General features: G+C 39.0%; 1 protein-coding gene across 7 annotated transcripts in view; it reads left to right on the top strand.

The window, feature by feature from the left end:
• Positions 1-14578, top strand: part of LOC134629266 (sialidase-3-like) — a 33227-nt gene extending 18649 nt beyond the window's left edge. The window contains exons 1-5 of one of the 7 annotated variants that reach the window (XM_063476453.2): positions 82-3556; positions 4366-4472; positions 5007-5060; positions 12938-13029; positions 13132-14568. In XM_063476453.2, the coding sequence (XP_063332523.1) occupies positions 12982-13029; positions 13132-14097 (1014 nt within the window). In that variant the 5' untranslated portion in view covers positions 82-3556; positions 4366-4472; positions 5007-5060; positions 12938-12981 and the 3' untranslated portion in view covers positions 14098-14568. The other 6 variants (XM_063476451.2, XM_063476452.2, XM_063476450.1 and 3 more) reach the window with 6 other exon arrangements.
• Positions 14579-18472: the final 3894 nt, after the last annotated feature.

Raw genomic sequence — 18472 nt, 5'->3', positions numbered from 1 at the left:
CAGATGATTCCTCCTTGATCTTTCCTGTTCTCATAACCACCTTTTTTGCGCTGGCATCATCTGGAGTCTTCCTCTGCTCTGCAAAGGCAAGTAAAGTTTTACTTTCTCTCTCATACAGAAGAGCAGGGATCCTGTAAACGTATCCACCAGATTCAAAGACAGTTTTTTTTGTAGCTGAGCTGTTGTTGAATGTCCACAGCCCATGTTTTTTGTCCTTGTGTATAACATTGATATTATATTATAAAGAAGCCTTGCTGGGTTTATCTCTGTGGTCCTCAAATTTTATTTTGCTTTGATATTTATAGGCTGGGCGTTACAGAGTGTGGATGAGGTCATGTGGTCATTTGTTTTTATGACAGCTCGATGGTCATTTCTGAGGAAATGATTCACATTTCATTGAACTCCATAACCACATAGCAAAATTGGTATGACCCAGATCTGGCCCACACATGGCCCACATACCGCAAAGAATGGCGTCCCTTTGGTGGCCCATGTGTGGATTACCTCTGACAAACCTGATCTGGGCCACTGAAGGGCCATCATTCTTTGCAGTATGTGGGCCATGTGTAAGTTGTGTGCAGCCACGGGCCAGTTGTAGAGACACTGCTGGCCCTGTGCTGTGATGTAATGTGTACCTTAATCAAGCCATGTAACAACAACATTTACATAATAGTGCAGAAGTTACATGGCGAAACTCTGTTCAGACAGTGAATGGACTGACTCTTATATAGCACTTTTCTACTCTCCCAGATTACTCAAAGTACTCTATACAACATGCCACATTCACACACACACTTTCTCAAAACTGAGTGCTTCCTAACTACATTCATACTTGACATGCAGATTGGAGGAGCCAGGGATCAAACCACTAACCTGCTGATCAGTAGGTGACCTGTTCTACCTCCTGAGCTACAGCCACCCACTGGCAAAGTTGAGTAAACCGTCACTAGGTTTTCAATAAAGTGTACGCTCACAAACCTGTCAAACCTGCATTTGAAACGTTGGCTACCACAGCAGTATAGTATTGCAACATGGCATTTGGGTCTGCTAACTAAAATAGGAAAATAGGAACATAAACAGTGGCGTCATTGCCAGACCTGGCGCACATCTGGTTGACATACACTCACTGGTGCTGTGACACCAGTCAGTCAGAGGTTGATGCCAGATCCGGGCCAGACCTGTTTTCTATGGTCTTGGGCCACAATCACAACCACAATCGAGCCAGATATGGCATGCATCGCATAGACAGTGCCGTCTATGCCAGGCCTGCCCCATATCTGGATGACATACGTCTTATCATGCCAGAAGTCAGCCAGCTCCGGGCCAGACCTGCTTGCTATGTGGGATAACCTCCCTCCCGTTCCCTTAACAAAATAAATAGGCAAAAACCCAGCTTTCACCATGAATGTCAGGAAAACAACCAGAATGAAAACTTTTAATAGCTGTTATGTCTGAATTGTATTATTTTGTACATACAGCGGTGTAAAACAATGTTTGCCCCCTCACACTTCAATGTTTTAGATTAAACAAATTTAAAATTTTAAAAAAAGATAACACAACTGAAGACAAAATGCATTTTCTAAATGAAGGTATTTAATATTAAGGGAAAAGAATATCCAAACTACATGGCCCTGTGTGAAAAAGTGATTGCCCTCTAAACCTAATAACTGGTTGGGCCACCCTTAGGAGCAGCAACTCCAATCAAGCATTATTGATAATTGTCAATTAGTCTTTCACAGTGCTATGGAGGATTTTTGGCCCACTCATCTTTGCAGAATTGTTGTAATTCAGCCACATTGAGGGCTTTCAAGCATAAACCACCTTTTTAAGGTCATGCCACAGCATCTTATAGTTTTTCTCGATTGCTTAAACACATTTCTTGAAACTATGCCTCATATTTTCGAAATAGTAAACACAAATCCATAACGTCTCACCCAATTTCCCAAACATCGTATTGCCAGGTCAAAATGTAGCTCTAAACTTAAAACCATTCACTCTTGCAGCGGGGGTAAAATCCTCTTGCATGCCTGATCCTGAAGCCATGCATCTAATGATATGTCTAGACAGGCTTCTTCCATGGCCTGGAGGAGGTGCACACGGACATAAGTTTCTCTGTCATACACCTTCCACCGCCATGCCGAAAATAACTCCTCTATCAGGTTTAGAAAGGGAGAGTATGCAGGCAGTAAGATGTGAGAAAACCTTGGGTTATTGGTAAACCAGTCATTAACCAGAGCAGCGCAATGGAAACTGACGTTATCCCAAACAACAATGTAGTGAGGCTGCTCTGGCTGTGCTGGTTCCCTGTAGTTCAGCTGGAACATGTGTTGTCTCAGACCATCAAGAAAAGCAAGGAGAAGCATAGTGTTATAGTGTCCTAGAATGGCATGGCGGTGGAGTACCCCTTGCTGGCTGACAGCGGTGCACAGAGTGACATTTCCTCCATGCTGACCAGGGACATTTACAATAGCCTGATGGCCAATTATGTTCCTCCACCTCCTCCACCTCCTCCTCCTCAACCTCTTCCTTTGCATGTCTTTGGATCCATTGTTTCAAACCTGAATGAGCTGACTTTGGCCCTTTTATATATCTATTTAAGTTTCTGATTGGTGTGTGATACATTTTGACTCCTAGTGTTTCCACTGGGAAACAGCTGTGCTGATGTGAGTTACAGTTTTTCCTGAATTGCTAAAATACATTTCCTAAAATCTCATCTCTTTGTCTCAAAACACTAAACACAAACTGTAAAATTCAAGCTACACACACAAAACCTTCGACTTGTCTTGCAAAACCAAACATTTGACACAAAACTATTTTAACTTTACTCAAAATCAACCACTACTGTCAAAAGCCACACAAAACCAGCCAATGTGCAAACACAACTTAGCAACTATTACACACTACAGAAATAAATACAAAGCACTGTGGGATAGCGGGAAAATAATATTTATCTATTCATTAATTTATTCTTGTACTCACATTTTAACAAAAAAGAACTGCAATAAAAAAGTTACATATACATAAAAAAATTATATATTTTTACAGCATATTCAGATAATTTAATCTGCCTCAGCATCAAGCTTCTGTGCTGGGTCAGCCAACTTCATCCACATCATATGTTATGGTCTCCCTTGCAATACAACAAGGAAAGAATCCTTTAGCATGCCAAATCCAGCCCTGGCAAGATTCCAGTCCCATCTCACCATGCCCCATTCATTGGTTGAAGTAGATTTTCCTGTGTATAAGGGTGCCGGTCGTATACTTTCCATCTCCATGCTGAGAAAAACTCCTCGATAGGGTTCAAAAGAGAGAGTACGGTGGAAGAAACACATTGATAAAATGCTGCTCATTGTGAAACCAGTTGCATATTCTTGGATCATGGTGAAAGCTCACATTGTCCCAAATGATGTGGGATGCTCTGCCTGCTCGCGATCTCTCTACTCAAGCAAAGCATCCCGTAGACCATCCAGGAATGTTGCTAGAGGTTCGGTGTTGTATGGCTCAACAGTAACATGACTGTGGAGAACCCCATAGCTGCTGATGGCAGCACAGATAGGTACGTTTCCACCACGCTGACCAGGCAGTTCAATAATGGCACGTTGACCTATGACATTGCAACCTTTTCTTCTCCTTTTTGCTAGATTCAAAATGTATGTTGTCTTCTATATTCCCTTGCTGCATTTCATGCAGTCAAATTGCATTATTCTGACGGACCATATCCACAATAAGTGTCTCCTGGTGTTGTGAGCACATGCGTGTTCTTCCACCCTCATGTGGCCGTCTTTCAATTCTAAACAAAATACCATTTAGTTATAAGTATATTTGTATACATAGCACATGTATACATCATACTATTTCATTTAGTTTGTTGTGTACAGAGAAACTTTGAGTTTGACTCAGTGGTTAGGCCTCATGAATACATCTTTGTGGATGAAGCTGTATTCAATCTAGCAAAAAGCAGAAGAAGAGGTTGCAACATGTGTTTTCAATTTTGAGTGGTAGTGTGTAAATGATGGAAACAGTGTGTTAGTTGTGTTTAACATCTGTAGCCTGTGTGCACCATTCTGGGTACAAGTGCACCACATTGCTAAATGTGTTTTGTGTTTGAGAATGTGTTTAGCAAGGGCGCAGATTTGGCATGGACGGAAGGGACATGTCCCCACCAATATCCAGCGATTATTGAATTGCCCCCACCAATAATTTGATCTCTTCGAGTAAAGAAAAACAAACCCGATAGAAAGAAAAAAAAAACGATCTGTCAACGTCTCATTCACCCAGCGGTGCAGAAAGAGTTAAATTACGTTCTCTACCGGAGTCCTACCTCATGTGACACATATGGCCAATGTGATTGGCTGTGCCTTTCAGGGAGCTCTGTTTAGTTTTAGCAGCGGCAAGCCTGCGCTGCGAGGACCTGCAAGGAGGAGAGGAGGATGGCAGCAAAAAGGAAGAACCTGGATATAAGAAAGAAATCTGTAAGTCACTTAAAGTCAAGTTCACTCATAAAATGTGTCCGTCATAATAACGTTACAGGCTATGCTAGGCTTTGGCCCACATCAGTCTAAAATTGTATGTAACCATGAATAACGTGTTTTGGAAACTAACTGCACAACAGGCAGCACTATTAGTTATCTCAGTCTCAGAGCAGCATTTCTAATTTTGATTGAAACTGTCAGAGAAAACGGCAGCCTCGAGCAAGCCAGGATATTAGTTTGCAGAGGCTGTTAAAATTATATGTCTATAGACATATAATTGTTAAAATGTTGGTGACACAATAATTTCACCCTAATGGCACTGACATATTCATAGGGTTAATTTTTGAGACAAAATATCATGAGGTAGTCATGATTTTGCAAATATTCCACCTTGTAGTGCAGTTTGCACAAATTGTTTTAAAAATGCACTCACCCTACAAACATTACTGATGAGTCAAGATCTGCACAAATTGACAGAAACACTGAAGCAGCTACACATTTTATTCTTATTGTCATGTATGTCCTATTTGTCAGGTGACAGAAGAACCAACACAAAGTTCAGAGAGCAATAGTGATGCAAGATCACAGGTGAAATTGGATGATGACTTGGTGGTTCATTACTGTATTTGAAGCACATGTGTGACTGCATGTATTTGGAATGTCTCACTGTTATTTATCAGGTGACAGAGGCAGCTCTGCCATGTTGTAGCTCGGACAGAGGTGAAGAGGTAAGGTCACAGGTGACTGACTGATGATTTGGTGCTATAGATTAACTGGTATTTATTATCATAACAATTGTTAGGCTGCTGATGTAAATTGATTCATTAGTGTACATTTGACAAAGAATCTGAATTGACAAGTCTCACTTTTTATATGGCATGAATCAATGTGTTATTTTATCAGGTGGCAGTATGTCCTGGTGCAGTCAGAGGGGAAGAGCCAGGGCCAAAGGTGAGGCACATCAAGCACATAATAATAATAATTTTGTGGTCATCTTATAACATTTGTTTTCATTCATATGCCGATGATACTCAGATCTATCTTCAACTGAAGGGAAACAGTCCTGCCTCACTAGAACCCTTACTTCAGTGTCTCGGTGAAGTTAAATCCTGGATGGCCTCTAATTTCCTCAACTTCAATGAGAACAAAACCGAAGTGATCATTTTTGGACCAAGCGGCAATCCCAACACCTCTAATTTTAACTTGCACAGTCTTGAGCCTTTTGTCAAATCGCATGCCAAAAATTTGGGGGTTATATTTGACAGCAATTTCACCTTTGAAAAACAAATTAGCTCAGTCGTACAGCGGTCTTTCTTCAAACTGAGGCTTTTATCTAAGGTGAGATCATTTTTATCTTTTAAAAACTTTGAACGGGCGATTCATGCTTTCATTATATCCCAGCTGGACTACTGTAACTCCTTATATGCTGGAGTTAGCCAGACCTGCCTGGCAAGGCTGCAGTTGGTCCAGAATGCCGCAGCTCGTCTTCTGACACGTACTAAAAGATGTGAACACATTTCCCCGGTGCTTGCCTCCCTTCATTGGCTCCCTGTCCGCTTCAGAATTAATTTTAAAATTTTATTGTTGACTTACAAAGTCCTGAATGGACAGGCTCCTGGGTATTTGACCTCTTGCAGACTTATACCCCCCTTAGATCTCTTAGATCAAGTGATCTTTTGCTTTTAGCTGTACCAAGGTCGAGGCTGGTTCATAGAGGTGATCGAGCATTTGCAGTTGTAGCGCCTAAGCTGTGGAATAATTTACCCCTACACAGGCTCAGACAGGCTCCCACTGTCAATCTTTTTAAATCTTATCTTAAAACGCATTTTTATTTACTGGCTTTTAATACAGCATGAGAGTTATTTGTTAAATTCATATTTGGCATTTGCTTTTAATACTCTAAGTTATTTTATTAGGTATGTTGTATTCTTGTACAGTTATTTTATTATGTATGTTGTATTCTTGTACAACACTTTGGTCAACGCTCCTGTTGTAATTAAATGTGCTATATAAATAATTAAACTATAACTATAACTATCTTAGGTGAGTAGTTTAAGGACAAAAACCACCAGGTCATTCAGTGTTCCCTTAGTGCTAATATATAAGAGATGTTGGTGTACTATAACTGAAGTAATGTTGTTAAGTCTTTAAAGTCATATTCTTTTATTGTCATGAATCTATTTGAAACTATTTTTATTTGTGTATGACACCTGATTTATATGGAATATGGCTGACGTAAACTAAAGTCTAAACTTCTTAGTCAGTCATTTGTTTAATAGTAATTTAACATTATATAATTGACATATAAAACTATGAATTGTAATTTTAAATGGTTTAAAAGCATGTAGAATTGCATATGTAGGCAAGTATATTTCTCCGTTTTTATCAAGAAGCAAAGACAAAAAGGAAAGAAAAAAAAAAGAAAAAGAAACAGGGCAGGGTTCGGTGGTTGAATCATCCGTCCCCACCAATGCCAAAACCAAATCTACGCCCTTGCATCTCATGTAAACAATAACGTGGCGCACAGCGTGACGTGAAAAAAGGCACATACCTTTGACGTTGCGTGATGAACTCTGTATTCCTCGTCCACACGGAAACGCAAAAAAAGGAGTTTTAAAAAATCTCCGTTTTCGGTGATTCGAAACGCCGTTTAGGTGTGGACGAAACAGCTGCGTTTTCAAAAATACCCGTGTAGGTGCGGACGTAGCGTAAAAGAGTTAGTAGTTTATTTTATTACCACCTGTAATTTATTGCAGATTACTTGTATTTGCTTAATTGTTTACCAAATGTTTGAGGTGTGAAATAAACCGCAATGGAGCAAAATATGGGTGTGTGTGGTTGGAGGACGTCTGCGTGCGTGCGCGCGGGGGGGGGGGGGGGGCGAACATTTTTCTTGTAAAACAAAGGGGGGGCCCAGCAAAAAAAGTTTGGGAACCACTGCCTTACAGTAACACGTAAACAATACCATAAAAAACATAAGAAAAATGTATATATAGCAAACATGGTAGATAAAACTTAGACATAAACAGTCATAAAAGTATAAAAACAAATATAAAAAGTGAGCAAGGTAAAAATGGCCTAAGACAGATCAGGTGTATGCAATTCTAAATAGATGAGTTTTGAGTAGTGTGTGGTCCATAGAGTGGGTTTGGAGGATAGGTAGAGCTGGGTGTCATCTGCGTAGCAGTGAAGCTGGATGTTATGCTTCCTAAAAATATTACCTAGGGGTAGGAGATAGATGATAAAAAGTAAAGGACCCAGGACAGAGCCTTGGGGTACACCGGAATTAACTGGAGTAGATACTGATCTGTGAGGGAGTAATTGAACAAACTGTGAGCGGCCAGAGAGATAAGAAGTAAACCAGGCGAGTACTGTACCATCGATGCCAATAGATGCTAATCTGTGAAGGAGGATGCAGTGGGAGATAGTATCAAAAGCTGCTGTAAGGTCAAGGAGAATGAGGATGGATATAAGTCCAGAATCAGCTGCAAGCAAAAGATCATTGCTGATTTTTTACTAGGGCTGTTTCTATACTGTGACATAAACGGAAGCCGGACTGAAACTGTTCGTACAAGTTATTTCCAGTGAGATGATGATGAACCTGTGCAGCCACTATCTTTTCAAGAATTTTTGCTAGGAAAGGGAGATTTGAAATTGGCCTGAAATTATTTAGATTGGAGGGATCTGAACCATTCTTTTTCAGTATTGGGGTTATTATTGCAGTTTTAAGAGAAGAAGGAACAGAACCAGATATAAGAGAGGAGTGAACAATATTAGCAATCAGTGGGGCAAGAGACGGGAATGAGAGTTTAACAAGATTTGTCGGCAGTGGATCAAGTTTACACGATGATGACTTTAAGTTAGTAATTATGGAAGATAGCTGAGTTATTGTGGGTTATAGCTTGTAGGATTAACACTTTAAAAAAAATACTTTAATAAATTGAAGGAAACAGAAAACTATTTCTCCTGTTTTCAGTGAGTATTAAACATGGATGCTCAATTTAAACAAAAGCTTTAATCTAGTTATTCACTTCTTGAAGAAAACATACCTAATGTTGCAAATATCATGTTATTGGTTGTGAATGTATTTGATTTTATTGCAGAAAATAATAAAAACTAGTTAACATATCCTGTTTTATTGTAAAACTATCTTTTCTTTTGCTCATTTATTTCCCACCAACTCCAAACTGTGAGCTCAACATCCACAATGAATATTTTAATAGACAAATAACTCTAGTGAATTTAAGGTTAAAACAGTAAAAAGCAAGAAAAAGGTTTAACCCTCTCGAGGCAGGCATTGCCGATTTGCAACAGTTAAAAACTAACAACCTGATTACCCCACATACATATTTTATTTTTTAAACTCAGAAGTACCACTGCAGGACTTGGTTGTGCATTAGCAACAAAAACTTAATTTGAGCCTGAGAGGGTTAAACGTGCTTTGCATAACACATTAAAGTAGATCATAGAACATAATATTATTGATATTATTTATTGCTAGAGTAAATACATATAATACACTGCAACAACCTGGACAACCTGGAAAATAAAATTAAACCGTCAATTATGAAAAAAATATAAAGGAGTCAACAAAGAAATTTATAAAAGAAAATCAGGGTTCACAGGATTCCGGCTCTAATCTGTGACAAAGGAAGAGAGACTCCTGTAGCCTTTGCAGAGCCGAGCAGTAAACCCGATCATGGAGTACAGACCTGCAGGTTACGAAAGAGGGATTATGAAGGAGCGTCCACCGGGAGAATCAGATATTCTCTTATTGAAGTACTTAGGAATGTAGCTCTCAGTCTTGCTTTTAAAATTCAAAGCTGTTACATAACATGACCATAAATGCAAATTTTAAATGCAAAAGTCTGAAATTGCTTGACATATGAGAAATGAACAGCGGAGAAGAAGAGAACCGGCTCATGAAAGATACTGCCGTATCTGTAAAACAAAGTGGAGCCACTACATGGTATGATCATATATGACTGAGTAATAGTAGCATTGTTTAATAATGTAACTGCTTATAGAAGTAGCAGGGTAAATTCTCAAGTTTACAAAGATACACTCTCCATTCAGATTCAGTTAATGCTGGAAAACTGATTGGAAGGTGCTTCAGAGTGCTACTGTGCAGTTATATAGTTTTTCACATTATCTCTGAACCTCTGAAAATGGAGGACTGCTTATAAAAGGGTCAGAAGATTACTGCTACGAAAGAGAAACTCTTACAATTTTTGCAGCGCAAAGAAGTAATCCCGATCATACTAGTACAAAACGGTTATAAATAAGGAATGTTGAGGGAGGGAGCCTCCATTGGGAAAATCAGCTATTTTGTTACTCAAGTACTTGGGAATGTAGTATACAATCTTAGTTTTAAACACAAAAGCTGTTTCATAAAACATGAGAAATAAAAAATATGTAATTATACACACATCCTAATCAACTGACTTGTATTGTTGACTTATGACAAATGATAAATTTATGAGTGTGATCCACTGTGATCATATCTTAGATTAACACAGTGGTTCCCAAACTTTTTCTGCTGGGCCCCCCTTTGTTTTACAAGAAAAATGTTCGCGCCCCCCCCCCCCCCCCCCTCCCGTGCGCGCACACGCACGCACACATCCTCCAACCACACACACCCATATTTTGCTCCATTGCGGTTTATTTCACACCTCAAACATTTAGTAAACAATTAAGCAAATACAAGTAATCTGCAATAAATTACAGGTGTAATAAAATAAACTACTAACTCTTTTACACTACATCCACACCTACACGGGTATTTTTGAATACGCAGCTGTTTCGTCCACACGTAAACGGCGTTTCGAATCAGCGAAAACGGAGATTTTTTAAAACTCCTTTTTTGCGTTTACGTGTGGACGAGGAATACAGAGTTCGTCACCCAACGTCAAAGGTATGTGCCTTTTTTCACGTCACGCTGTGCGCATGTTATTGTTTACATGAGATGAATTGCAGAATAGCGGGTAGAGACAAAATACTGTTAATCTGACTATCTGCAGGTTTTACACGCTTACATATACACAGGCAGCTACTGTCCCTCTATTTAGAAAGGCAGAGGCATCACGGTGTAATTATTTTACATGTAGTTAGGTTTACATGTAGGTTTTTTTCCTGTGTAATAATATTCAACATTGCTATCAATACATTTTTCAAAAAATGCCTCTCTGTGCAAAATGGGTTCAAAAACATAACCAGCTGTGAATAGGGGGAACAAATTGTGGCAGGATCAGCCTGATATTATTTGTATCCTGCTGTAACTTTACTGTATAAAGAGCTAACATCTCCAAAATGTCAGGAGTAGTTAGTCATTATAACAAGTGTTTGTGAACTAAAAATCAAGAATGTGGGATCCTGTTTGTCCGTGATTTGAACGGCCCAGCGCTGCTCCCGACGAAGAGAAAACCAATTATGCAGGGGAGACCTACCTAGGCACTTGTGCAGGTGAAACCAAAGGGAAGCTATGCTTCACCATATTTTCTAGTCTTTGGCTTAGAATGAAGTTGGTTTGGAAACATATTCAGCAATGCTTCATCTCCTGATTTGCGTTTGTGGAGGCGTCCCGTGCTAGCAGTGTCCAAGCATTGTTTTTTTGTTTTGTTTTTTCCTTTTCATGCCGCGCCCCCCCTGCAATGGCTCTGGCCCCAGACTTTGGGAAGGTCTGGATTAACATGACCTGGATGACTGAGAACCACACAGATGCTTGGCAATGATGACTTCCAGTTGAAAACCTGGGTAGGTGTAGTGGAGAGAATCAGTGCCTGATTGTCTTGATGGACATGAATCCAGCCACAGCTCTGCTATAGGAGGAGATACCTGGTTGTGAATAATCTGGTTACCTCGATGCTCTGGCATCATTTTCTGGTTGTTGAGCCTCCACATCCACTGGTGCAGGAAATACAGAAGAGACTGGTTAATCTTTTGGGTGGAGGATACCATTGGCTCAAATCTTCAGTACTTATGACTGTTTAAAGGCAGACAGGGACTGACTGACCTATAGAGTCGCATTACAGCTTTTCATATTCAGACTGCTCAGCATTTCTTATACCGTATTTATAATAAATGTGTTTTTTATTTTTCTGTCTGACAGAAACTTCCAGTTCTGTTCTTGAAAACTATAAAAAATGTACAATATGGTGCTAATCTTATTTTTGTCTGTGTTTGTGTCAAAAACAAACAAAGCAATGACATGAAAACAAAAACCAAAACTTGGATTCAGAGATGTTTAGTCTGAACTTATTTTGGGGATATTTCTCCTGCATGGTGATTTAATTTCTATTTCTCAGGAACAGGAAATGGTAAATTGACCTTTTCTTATTTAGCACTTTTCTACTCTGTCTGAGCACGCTTTACACAACCTGCCTCATTCAACTATTCAATGAAATACATTTTGCTATGCTTTTTCTATGTAAGTGCACTACAAGTGCATTACTAGAGCCACCCCTATAACAGGAGGGAAGGTTAGTTTACTGAGAAGGAAATGACTTTATCAGAAATGAACAATGATGTTTGGCTTCCAGTGAAACCTGAAGACCAGCCAAGAGTCACATCCTCTAGCTCTCACTATCATTAATCCCACCCAGTTACCCATTGTGAGAATACAAGATCCCATCCATGAAAAACAACTTTAAACACCTCTTTCTCCAGAACACATCTGCAGAATCCCTGATAAGGAAAGAGACTCCATCTTCAAGCTCCCTTAACTGCAAAGTGTGCACAGCTCTAATTTATTTATTTATTCTATTGGTTTTATATTTTATAGGTGATTTATTTTTTGGGGTAAAAGACACCAAAGAGGTACTGCTTTAGTATTTAAATATTTACTACTTTGGTATCATAACTTAAGTAACTAAGGACTTTTCTGAGTTAGTGCACGTAGTGGTCTCTTCTCGTTGGATTCCAGCTCAGTCTGAAGTCTGACCATCATTTTGACCTTCTATAAAATCTTCTATGCTTGATTTCTCTTTTGTATTCATCAAGACTTCAAAAACCATATAATATCAGGATTACTTTTAAATGTTTTGTGTTTGTGTTATGATGTTTTTTACTTCCTAAATCATGATCTTTATTGTAAATTTCCTGTGATATATGGTCTTCTTCCCCCATGCATGATGAAAGCCAGGTTTTGCCTATTTATTTTGTTAAGGGAACAGGGGGTGGAGCTCAGGGAAATGTGAATCATTTCCTCAGAAATGACCATCGATCTGTGATAAAAAGACCCCTCCCTCATCCACACTCTGTAACAACCAGCCTATAACCAGCAAGGCTTCTTTATAATTTAATATCCATTTTATACACAAGGACAGCAAACATGGGCTGTGGACATTCAACAACAGATCAGCTACAGAAACAACCTGTCTTTGAATCTAAAGAAGCTGCTCGACGTGTTTACAGGATCCCTGCTCTTCTGTATGAGAGAGAAAGTAAAACTTTATTTGCCTTTGCAGAGCAGAGGAAGACTTCAGATGATGCCAGCGGAGAAAAGCTGGTTATGAGAACAGGAAAGATGAAGGAGGAATCCTCTGAGAAGACGGTTGAGGTAATAGTGATAATCAACCATTTCAGTTCTAAATTACTTGTTAGTTACACTCCTGTTTTGAACTGTTCTGTTTTATTTACTTATGAACAATCTCTCTTTTAGTGGTCAGAGCTCAAAGAGGTGAAAAACGCACTTATTAAAGGACACCGTCCAATGAACCCCTGCCCGGTGTATGACAAGGTCAACAGGAAGCTTTTCCTGTTTTTCATCTGTGTTGAAGACGGTATCACTGAGAGTGACCAAATAGAAAACTATGACAACAGGACCCGTCTCTGCTACATCACAAGTAACAATCTTGGAAAAGCCTGGAGTGATGTGACCGATTTGACTGACGAACTGAGTGAAATAAAAAACTGGTCCACATTTGCTGTTGGGCCAGGCCATGGGATTCAAACAGAGGGTGGTAGACTGATTATCCCAGTTTATGCTTATTGCAGAAGTACTTGCCTCTTGCATTGCTGTTGTAAACCAGTTGCATGTTCGTTCAGTTGCTGTTGTAAATCATATGCACTCTCACTGTATAGTGATGATCCTGATAAAAGTTGGAAATTTGGTCAAACGTTGCAATCAGAATCATGCGAATGTCAAATGGCAGAGGTCTATGAAGACAACGGCTCCAGTTTCATTTATTGCAATGCTCGCAGTTTTTGCTGCTCTCGAGTGGAAGCTGTCAGTATGAATAAAGGTTTTACCTTCAGCAAATTTAGATGCACTAAGCTTAAAGAAACAAAGTGCTGCTCAGGATGTCAGGGAAGTGTGGTCTCCTTTCCAGCTCAAGAACAAAGTGGAACTGCACAAAGTGATCCAAACCAAAACAAGTGGCTGCTGTTCACACACCCAACCAGTAAATCGCGCAGGATTGATCTCGGTGTGTATCTGAACAAATCCCCACGTGATCCAAAGGCATGGAGCGAGCCCTGCATCATTAATGATGGACCCAGTGGTTACTCAGACCTGGCTTACATTGATGATGGCTGCTTTGCATGTCTGTTTGAGTGTGGGAAGCACGAAATACATGAGCAGATAGCCTCTGCTGTGTTTAGCTATAAGGACGTCACCAAGAAATAAACTGAAGCAAAGAAAAGAAAAATATAAAAAGAATCATTTTTATTCAGGTGTGTAGACGAATAGATTCATATGTATATGTGCACGACTTAAAGTAGTAAGTGTTGCTTTGTATGTAAAAATCTTTATTTGCTTGTTGCATGAAAAATGAATAAGAAAATTGAGAAGTTTGTAGGATTACCACTTTTTAAAAATACTTTAATAAATTGAAGGAAACAGAAAACAGTTTCTCCTGTTTTCAGTGAGTATTAAACATGGATGCTCAATTTAAACACAAGTTTTAATCTAGTTATTCACTTCTTGAAAAAAACATACCTAATGTTGCAAATATCATATTACTGGTTGTGAATGTATTTGATTTTATTGCAGAAAATAATAAAAAATAGTTAACATATCCTGTTTTATTGTAAAACTATCTTTTCTTTTGCTCATTTATTTCCCACCAACTCCAAACTGTGAGTTCAACATCCACAATGAATATTTTAAAAAGCAAATAACTCTAGTGAATTTAAGGTTAAAACAGTAAAAAAGCAAGCAAAAGGTTTAAACGTGCTTTGCATAACACATTAAAGTAGATCATAGAATATAATATTATTGATATTATTTGTTGTTACAGTAACAAAAACAACCTGGACACTGTAAATAAAATAAAACTGTCAATAATGAAAAAAAATATAAAGGAGTCAATAAAGAAATTTATAAAAGAAAATCAGGGTTCACAGGATTCCGGCTCTAATCTGTGAAAAAGGAAGAGAGACTCCTGTAGCCTTTGCAGAGCCGAGCAGTAAACCCGATCACGGAGTACAGACCTGCAGGTTACGAAAGAGGGATTATGAAGGAGCGTCCACCGGGAGAATCAGATATCCTCTTATTGAAGTACTTAGGAATGTAGCTCACAGTCTTGCTTTTAAAAATCAAAGCTGTTACATAACATGACCATAAATGCAAATTTTAAATGCAAAAGTCTGAAATTGCTTGACATTTTCAGCTGGAAAGGATGCAGCGGTAGCTGCATCCTTTCCAGCTGCATCACTGTGTGGGGCGGTAGCTGCACTGACTATAACAGGAAAGCTCTACAGCGCATTGTGAGAACAGCTGAGAGGATAGTTGGTGTACCACTCCCCTCCCTGCAAGACATCTACACCACCCGCCTTACCCGAAAAGCCATCACAATTGTCAACGATGCAACCCACCCCGCTCACTGTCTGTTCAGCCTCCTGCCCTCTGGAAAAAGATACAGAAGTCTCCGCTCCCGCACTACCAGGCTCACCAACAGCTTCATCCACCAGGCTGTGAGACTGCTGAACTCTCTCCCCTCCCGGCTCCCAGCCAGCAGAAACACCAGACTGGCAGGAGTATAGGAAGACAGACGGGACCCTACCCCCCCCCCCCCCCCCCCCCCACACACACACACACACACACACACACACGACTACCTCTGCATTACAACTGCACACACCTGCTGCCTTATATTTTTTGTATCTTTAGTATTTTCTTTAGCACTATTTATATTATTTATATTACTATTACTGCTGCTACAGTCTTATGCTGCATTAAAACAAAAACACTTACCAATCACAACCTGGGACTACGTCAAGTGAACTAGTACACTACTTTCCAGGGCGCACTGTGGAACACTTTATTATATGTTATATGTTATGTGTAGGTCCTGTCTTGTTATATCCTGTATGTTACCTAAATGTTGTGCATCTGCACTTTATTGTTGTCTATGTCTACGCATGGGACAGTGTGAAACGTAATTTCAATTCCTTTGTATGGCAAGTACATCTGAAGAAATTGACAAATAAAACTGACTTTGACTTTGACTTTGATATGAGAAATGAACACTGGAGAAGAAGAGAACCGGCTCATGAAAGATACTGCCGTATCTGTAAAACAAAGTGGAGCCACTACATGGTATGATCATATATGACTGAGTAATAGTAGCATTGTTTAATAATGTAACTGCTTATAGAAGTACTTGGGAACTAAGGATTCTGTTCTTGTCTGTCAGCATTCTAAATTATATGTTTGACAGTGGTCAGATTTCAAAGAGGTGAAAAAACATAAATTAAAGAATACAAGTATACAGTTGGTATAAAGGTCATATTCAGTGAATGAATCTAAACCTAATCAGCTTCCAATCAAAGCATCAGGTCATTTTCTGCACTTGCTGTAACCTAACTCTGACCATGAACGCCACAGCCACTCTGCATCAGTCCAACTCAGTGTTTTACTGTAAATTCACCACAATATAACAAACTAAGCTGTTTATCCTGCACTAAACTGCAGATTGTTTTCATGCAAACTTTGAATTATACAAAGTAAGTACACCTAAGTGTGTTTAGCAGGATATTTCACAATGTGAAAAAAACACAAGTTCACGTCATATACAGAGCAAATATCTGGTGAAAAAATGAGGACTTACATAAAACCTTTAGATTTGAAGTTTATCAAATACCTTTGAGCAGTCTTTGCCTATGAAGATAACCTCTCTTCTTCCTGTCCCGTCTTTTCTCACATCTTTCTCCATCTCTGAGTGACTTGAAATGACCTGCCTTAAAAACCTTCCCTTCATGCTCGCTCTTCTTCTGTTGCACTAGCTAGACGCTTACAACTTCTAGCCCACTTTAACCCCTAAGAATAGCTCTATAAATGAAGATAAATTATATGTTTTTGCCTCTTTCATATCTTTGTATGCAATAAGCCCTGGTGATGGACAGTCTAAGAGAATAGTTTATTATGTGTCATTGTTTTCTCCATTTAGGCTCCAATCAGTTTGATATGAAATAAATTCACCTCAGATGTGCTAAACCTAAAGTAATGAGCCTGTTTTGAAAATGCAAGAAGTAGAAAGTGCAGGTGTATATATGAAAACGTAGGGAGTAAAAGTAAAACAAAATTCAGAAAAATAAGAACTCAAGTAAAATACAGACACCTGGAAATTCCGATTAATACAATACAGTTCAAGTCAAATCATTTTTGTGAGGAGGAAAAACTCCCTTTGAACAGGAAGAAATCTCTGGCAGAAATGGACTCAGGGAGGGGCAGCCATCTGAAGTGAGCATAATTACTTAACAAAGTATTTTTACTTAGTTACTTCCCACCTCTGCACATGAGCCACTAGTCTGTCAAGTTGTGTGAAACCTCAAGCTGAACAATGACAATTGTGTGTCGACGATTGTAGTTTTTTAAAACCAGATCTGACTTAAAAGAAAGTCACGATGAATAAATTCATCCCTTCATTTACTCAAAGAAACTTAAATTGCAAAATCAACACTTGGGTAAGACTGGAAACAGGAGACTGAGACCATAAACTGATCCCTTAAGACTTGGTTTTGCAACCAGAGGAGCCCCTGCTGGCCATTAGACAGAATGCACATGTCAGGAACTTTTGGAGTGTGTTTCTCTCCTGAGAGCAGGAGATGACATCCATGTTTTATAAATACAGTGAAAGGGCAAAAAAACAATGCTAAGGGAAATATGCATCAGATATTAAAAAAAGAAAAAGAAAAAGAAAGAAAATATAAATAAGCAATGAATTTAAATGAAATGTCCTTCCTCACAGAATCTGTAACAGTACAGATATTTGGTGTCATCCAAGGATCCTTTGTGCTGTTTATTGAGAAAGTGCAGCAGTTTGAAGGGAGACGTGCGAAACAAATAAAGCTATAAAAATCCTTCCTTGAACAGGATTTCCTGTTTCCAGTAATAAAAGACAAAACGAGATGAAAGGTTAATCATATTCAAGAATGAATAAATAGTAAATTGAAATAAGTAAAATGTTGACTCACTAAATTCCACTCCTTCGATAAACTCTTCCACTTGCTGCACAGATGTATGAATGAAATATGAGTTTGTGGCTCTGCTGCGGTATATCATCTGTCTATTGCAGGTTTTAATGGAAGGGGTCTCCTGCTTGAAATGCTGCAGCATATTTACTGTCACAGGACTCACATCTCAAAGGCTCCTCCTCAGACTTTACCAGCTGACTTTACCGGGCTGCCATGAAATATACACACACTTTTTTTTTCTTGTACATGCGCTGAGAGTGTGTGTGTGAGCTGTAGCCGAATAAAACTCAGTAGAACTGAGTATGAAAAGCAGACTGTACTCTGAGGGTCATTTCGGTTGAAGGCGAATGTTAAAACATGGTAAAAGACCATTTATGAGTTACATCAAACTTCCTGGTAGAGATTACCTGTCATGGATCAATATAGAAACATGGTTCCTAAGAGCAACTTGTGTATTACATCTTTTCATCTTAAAGATATGTAAACGTGTAAACGAAGCTTCAGTATTTGTATATTCTGATATACAAATACCATAAATAATTTGTGTAGCTTTAGAATGAAAGAGTTTAACACTGAGTGCAATT

The sequence above is a fragment of the Pelmatolapia mariae genome, linkage group LG6 (assembly GCF_036321145.2).
Source record: "Pelmatolapia mariae isolate MD_Pm_ZW linkage group LG6, Pm_UMD_F_2, whole genome shotgun sequence".
NCBI lineage: Eukaryota > Metazoa > Chordata > Actinopteri > Cichliformes > Cichlidae > Pelmatolapia > Pelmatolapia mariae.
This window is presented reverse-complemented; position numbering and strand designations above follow the sequence as displayed.